At 37.3% G+C, this 6,917-nt stretch overlaps 1 protein-coding gene across 1 annotated transcript; it reads left to right on the forward strand.

Moving 5' to 3' along the window:
• The first annotated feature begins 6,039 nt into the window (after positions 1–6,039).
• LOC132278689 (uncharacterized) lies at positions 6,040–6,717 on the forward strand. The gene has a single exon (XM_059780539.1). The coding sequence runs from the start codon at positions 6,040–6,042 to the stop codon at positions 6,715–6,717; it is 678 nt and encodes a 225-aa protein (XP_059636522.1).
• Positions 6,718–6,917: the final 200 nt, after the last annotated feature.

Genomic DNA, 6,917 nt, shown 5'->3' on the forward strand with positions numbered 1-6,917 from the left:
ATCTTGATGGCGAGCTAATTTTTTTTTAATACCAAGTCAGAAATTCCTTTCGACAACACCTCGGCAGCGAGCCAATTTATTTATTTTTTTTAATTTTTTTTTTCTCTTTCTCTCCCGTGCTAACCATTTTTTTTTAGTAGTGCTAGTCAACCATTTTTTTTTTTTTTTTTAAGAGTTTCAATTCCCATACTATCACTTAGAGCAAGAATAGACTCTAAGAGGTCATGCCACCAGCACAGACAGTGTCATCAGCAGCCATGAATCAATCCAGAGAGCAACGACAGATGCAAATGGAGAGAGGTTTTACCACTAGCTCAGACAACGTTGTCAAAACCCACCGCCAGAGCGTTTTCATCGCCATGGATCATCTAGCAGCCATTAATAGAGCGAGACCAGACTCCGAGAGGTCATGCGACCAGCACAGACAGTGTCGTCAGCAGCCTCGAATCAATTCGAAGAGCAACGACATATGTAGATGCAGTCTATTAGCCTTCATTAGCCATAGATCAGACAGCAATGAATTTTCCTTGACGCAGTGCCTCATTGGAAAACTAGATTTCTCTTTCAGCAACACCTCAGTGGTGAGCAGAATTATTTTATTTTATTTTTTCAGCAACACCTTGGTGGCGAGCAGAATTTTTTTCTTTCAACGACACCTTGATGGTGAGTCAAAATTTTGTTGCAGCAACACCATGGCGATGAACTAGATTCTTCAGCAACGCCTTCGCGGCAAGTCAAGATTGTCTTTCAACAACACCTTAATGGCGATCGAGCAGAATTTTTTTTTAACGACACCTCAGCGGATAGCCAAATTTCTCTTTTGGAAATACCTCGGCGGCGAGGAGAATTTTTTTCTTCGACGACGCCTCAGAGGAAAGCAAAATTTCTCTTTCAGCAATACCTCGACGGAGCAGAATTGTTTTCTTCAATGACACCTCAGTGGATAGCCAAATTTCTCTTTCAGAAATACCTCGGCGATGAGCAGAATTTTTCTAGGTAGCTACAGTTTGGCGACAGACCAAAATTTCTTTTACAGCTACAATTCGGTGGCGTGCCAAGTTGACAGGGTGCGACGAGCACTTTTGATATTGCATGATGAGTGGCAATAATATCTTGATAACAAGTGAAGATGACAAATTACGACTAGCCCTTTTGATATCATGTGACGAGCACACTATGCCATTTTGCAACTCTAAGGAGTTTCTTTCTTCTTTTTTTTTAGCGTCATACTGAACTTAGAATAAAATTCAAAGCTGTCTACGTACCCTCAAAAGAGGGATCAAGTTATCATGTAGTTCAATACAGACATTTTTTTTTCTTTTAGGGAGACAGTTTAAACTCGTATCAAGGAGTTCTTGATAATTTTTTTTTTCTTCAGGCGGACAATTTATACTCGTGCCAAGAAGTGTTGTTTTTTTTTTTTTTTTTTCCAGATAGACAATTTATACTCATATCAAGGAGTGTCAATTTTTTCTAGGTAAACAGCTTAAGCTCGTGTCAAGGAGTGTTGTTTTCTTTTCTTCAGATAGACAGTTTATACTTATATCAAGGAGTGTTAATCTTTTTTTTTTTTTTTTTTTTCAGGTAGACAGTTTAAGCTCGTGTCAAGGAGTGTCATTTTTTTGTTTAGGAGACAATTTAAAATCGTATCAAGGAGTTCTTGATTTTTTTTTTTAGGTAGATAGTTTAAACTCGTGTCAAGGAGTGTCATCGACAGTTTAGGCTCGTATCTGGGAGCATTTCGATAGTTTAGGCTCGTATCTGGGAGCATCATCGACAGTTTAGTCTCGTATCTGGGAGCATCATCGATAGTTTAGGCTCGTATCTGGGAGCATCATCAACTTTAATAACTTTCTTCAACTTTGCAAGAGTCAGACGACAATCCAAGTTTATGCTGAAGGGTATGGACTATCTCGGCATCACTTTAAGGATTTTTTTTCTTGGTTTCCTTGACTTAATGCCCCTTGTGATTTTGCACTTTCGGTTGAAGTCATTGTTGTAACATGGTGCGTTTCTAGATGCAAGTCTTTTGAGATGATGCTTATAATGAAAGATGACGTTATTTCATCATCCGAGTTAGGAAATATATTGTTTTCTTCTTCGGACTCACTTCTCTCATCTTCTTGGAGGTTATCGGATATATCAGGAACATCTTCTCTAGCACCATGATTTTCCATGCTAAGCTCCATGTCGTGGGCTCGAGTAACAAGCTCTTCAAATGTGTGAGGCTTAATCCTTTATAGGATGTAAAGAAGCTCCAAGCGCATACCTTGTATGCATGCTTCAACTGTAGAAATTTCAGCTAATCGATCCTTGCAGTCAAGACTTAGAGTTCGCCAATGGTTGATGTAGTTAACCACGGGTTCACTATTCATTTGTTTTGTATTTGTAAGCTCCAGCATGCTAACAGTACGACGAGTGCTGTAGAAACGGTTGAGAAATTCTCGTTCCATCTGCTCCCAACTGTCAATACCTCCAGCTTTAAGGTCTATGTACCAATCAAATGCATTCCCTTTGAGGGAACAAACGAATTGCTTGACAAGGAGATCTCCTTCTGTACCAACATTGCCGCAAGTCTCTACAAAGTGTGCGACATGTTGCTTGGGATTACGTTTTCCGTCAAACTGTTGAAGCTTTGGAGGGTGATACCCAACCGCTATTTTTAAAATGTTAGTTCTTTCTGTGTAAGGCTTTGAGAACATGCGAGCACTTTGAGGGACGCCATTGTATTGTTCTCTTATGCAATTCACTATCATGTCTTGAAGTTGTTGGACAGAAAGTAAGGTAACAGAGGCAACATCAATTGTTGGATTGGCGGACACGTCATTTTGATCATCAATTAGAGTGTTCTCTAGCATGCAATTAGAATGAGGAATTCAACCTTTGCTTGACTCAGCATTGTCGTCACTTAATTTTAACTTTTCTATCAGCGAGGCAATTTTTAGATCTTGCTCCTTGAGAGAGTGTTGTAATCTTTTAATTGCACAGGCCATAGTCATCAATTGCTCTTCATACGAGGTAGCACTCGTCATCATGACTTGCATAATGATAGAGTCAAAAAAAATCTTTAGCCTTGGGTGAACCAGCCTTGAACTTATGACTGGAGCAACCTTTGAGGTTGTAGGAACCTTCTTCCTTGCCCCCAGCATGGTGGAACTTGAACTTGTGACTGGAGCAACCTTTGAGGTTGTTGGAACCTTCCTCCTTGCCCCCAGCAAGGTGGAACTTGAACTTGTGACTGGAGCAACCTTTGAGGTTGTTGGAACCTTCCTCCTTGCCCCCAGTAAGGTGAAGATGGTATGAGTTTGAGTTGGTACTTTGACAGATTTGGCGAAATTGACTCTCATCAGATCGTGCTGTCTTTTAGTAGGAACGGATGATTTGACCATGCTCCACATCATTGAATGTGCAGAGTTGTTTGTACCACTTGACGAAGTTGCAACCTTCTTGCCACCTTTTGTGGTAGTGTTGATGTTGTCCGTCATGACAGCGATGTCTTTGGGGGTATTCTTACTCTTCGTCTGAATTTTGTTGGAAATCATAGAATTTGCGATAAATTTGTTGAGAATTTGATATTAGAAAAAAAGATGAGAGGCAGAGGATGTCCCACCGGGCATGCCAGAAATTTGTACACACAAATTTTGTATGTCTGCAAATACGAAACAAAATAGGGGCAAATAAAATATTTTATTAATTGATAATGATGGAATACAATCCTTCGTAATATTCTTTACAAAAAGAAAGGTCCTCTAATTCGATCTCCTTTTTAGTTGGTTGAATCCAAGGGTTGCACGAGCTTGATCTTGAATCACCGTGGAATTTGGATGAAGAACGGCACGTCTTTAAATGTGCTTGTTGTTGATCACCGTGGAATTTGATGAAGAATGACATGATTTGATGTGCTTGTTGTTCTTCGTCTTCAAAGAGGATTTGTTGAATTTGATGAAGAACGGCACGTCGTTGGATGTGCTTGTTGTTCTTCACATTCAGGTTTGGAATTTCTGAACCTTCTGGATTTCTAAGTCTTTAAATTTCTGGACTCTGAATTTGTGTTTGAATTTCTGGACTTCTGAATTTGTGTCTGAATTTCTGGACTTCTGAATTCTGAATTTGTGTCCTTTGTTGAATTTGAGGAAGAATGGCACGTCTTCGGATATACTTGGTGTTATTCTCCTTTAGGGTTGCCCTAGGGATTTCTGGCCCTCTGGATTTCTGAGTTTCTGAATTTTTGGACCTTCTGGATTTCCTAGTCTCTGGATTTTTGAACTCTGAATTTGCCTGTATCCTTCCTCCTTCATCCAGGCCTCTATTTATAGGCTTTCTTGAATTAATAGGATGATGACATGTGTCATCTCCTGATAAGGATAAAATAATAACTAGGCCGGGGGCCGGTTATATTATGATAATTATCCTTAAAAATAATTATTCCATATATATTTTATTAGAAATAATTATCTTTTTATTTAACCATCTGAGCTGAGCTAATTAAATAATTTAAGTGGACCAAGCTTGAGCCAATTAAATAACTTAATTAAACATTAGATTCATATTTAATGGGTCCATTTGTCAAAATCAAAGCCCACTAAAATTTTAGTGTCTACAAGTGGGAATGATGGGTGGTAAATCTTCTACCGGGAGCATGTTAAGGAAAGGAAATAAACATGGGTAAGAGGACGTATTGCCATTCATGGTCAAGTCTGATCAATCTCATTTACTGTGCGTTCACTTGATTTGAATTCTATTTCCATTGGAGTGATGCTTAAAAAAAAAAAAAAAAAAAAAAACCGGTCCCTCTGTGTTTTTGAGCGACTCCAAAGGATGGAGGTACCAAAGAGTACTCTTAAGAACATTTAAAAATAAGAATAATGATTTTAGGAGGACACTAGAAGAGTTACGAATTCTCCCTATTCAATCATTGGATTAAAAGATATATTAAATAATTTTTTTTGACTTTTCACATATTAAAAAAAAAAAATGATTAGGTAAAAAGAGCTCGATACTCTTCTAATAAGAGGGTCCTCATAAAAGCATTATTTAAAAAATAAAATAAAATACAATTAAGATGTTTATTTCAATTATTGATGATATTAATCAGTAATAAAAACGGATTGTCATATTATATACAAATAGAATTGCATAAAAGAACAATTTTTTTTTTTTTTGGGTAAATACTATTTCACCCCCTCCAAATGCCTAATATAGTGCTCGGACTAATGATGTGATGCTATAGAAACATATCTGATACGATGCTTGGAGAGTGGTATATGCATGCTAATTGCATATCATAAAAGTAATGGTGACAGTTTAATTCTGATTGCCAAATAGGAAAGTACGTAAATGCGGGTTTGTCTCGATTTTGCAGGAAATGTGTAGTAGATAAAGGATTAATCATCACTTCATATTACTATTTAAATTTAAGTAATTTTGTTTACCTTTTTCACCCTTACTTAAAGCAAAGCAAAGCAAATAGTTGGGCTGGTTTAGGACTTTTAAGGGCAATATTAAGAATGGATTTAATTTGGGCTGGTTTTAGGATTTTTTTTATTTTATTTTTTTGGGGTGGATTTTTAGCTATCTGTGAAGTTATTATATACACACACACACACACCAAAAGATTGCAACTGTTTGGAACCTCTACCATAAATGTAATCTCACCTATGTAGTTGTGTTGCAGAGCTTTTCAACACAATTATATATGTTTTTAACACATTAATATCTATCTATTTCAGCCCGATTTAGTGTGTTGAACAGCAAAACATTAATTTTTAACACATTTACATCTACCTATTTGTTTGTTGATAATATTATTTAATATCATGATTTATTTTAATTTACCTTTTCTGGCTATCTTTATTTTTGAAAATTTTAAATCTGGTTAAGGAAAATTACTAAGGAAAAAAAAAATTCCCAAGCATGAAACACAAAATCATAAGCTGATAGGTTATTTCCAATTCAATGTGGGATGCTAACTCCAAGGTGAAGTGTTTTATGAGACAATGTCAACGGAGATTTCCTCCTCTCTTCTGGACCTTAACTAGCATGGTTGATATAGCACCTCCTATCAATACTGGCAGTAGAGATAAGGTGGTTTGGACCTTATCTCCTACAGGTAAATTTTGTTTAAAGCAGGCTTACAATGCTCTACTCCCCCCTGCTCCGTTGTCTATTTGTACCAACATTATTTGGTTCTCAAAACACATTCCTAGGCATGCCTTTGTTACTTGGCTTGCTCTTCACAACAGACTCTATACCAAAGATAGGTTCTTCACAGGTCACAGTAGTGATGGTGATTCTAACCTATGCATTTTGTGTCGAAGTGAAGATGAAACACATGAACATCTGTTTTTTAAGTGCAGTTACTCCACTTATATTTGGAATTATGTTCAACATACATGTAGATTTTACTGTGGTGAGCTTAGTCAAACTTTTATAGCAAGGTGGATTGAGAATGTATGGAATGACAATTATAACTCTATGGATGCTATAACAGCTAGACTTTACTTCTCTACGACTATTTACTTCATATGGAAAGAGAGGAACAAACGTACCTATGCCGGTAAATTCTCCTCGCCTCAGGTTGTTTGGAAGCTCATTGAGGACTACATCCGATGCCGTCTGCTCTCCTTGAGGTTCAAAGATTCGAGGATTTCTCGGATTATGGCTGCTGATTGGAGACTTCCTAGTCTGGTTATTGAAAGCACCAATTCTGATAGCTAAATGATACTCTTTGTGTTACTCTTGCTCTCTGTGTTCTCTCTTTGGTTTTGCCTCTGTATTGTAATATGGAGGTGGTTATACCTTCGAGTTTGTGTTAGGCCTTATGGCCTTATTTTCTTATTGTTGTGTTGGGCTGCCTTTTGGTAACCTGTTTTGTTTGTAGCCAGTTTTGTTCTAAGTCACATAATTCACTCAAACTA

The sequence above is a fragment of the Cornus florida genome, unplaced genomic scaffold (genome assembly GCF_030987335.1).
Source record: "Cornus florida cultivar Cherokee Brave unplaced genomic scaffold, ASM3098733v1 CherokeeBrave_3.0.0_Hap2_Chr01, whole genome shotgun sequence".
Taxonomy (NCBI): domain Eukaryota; kingdom Viridiplantae; phylum Streptophyta; class Magnoliopsida; order Cornales; family Cornaceae; genus Cornus; species Cornus florida.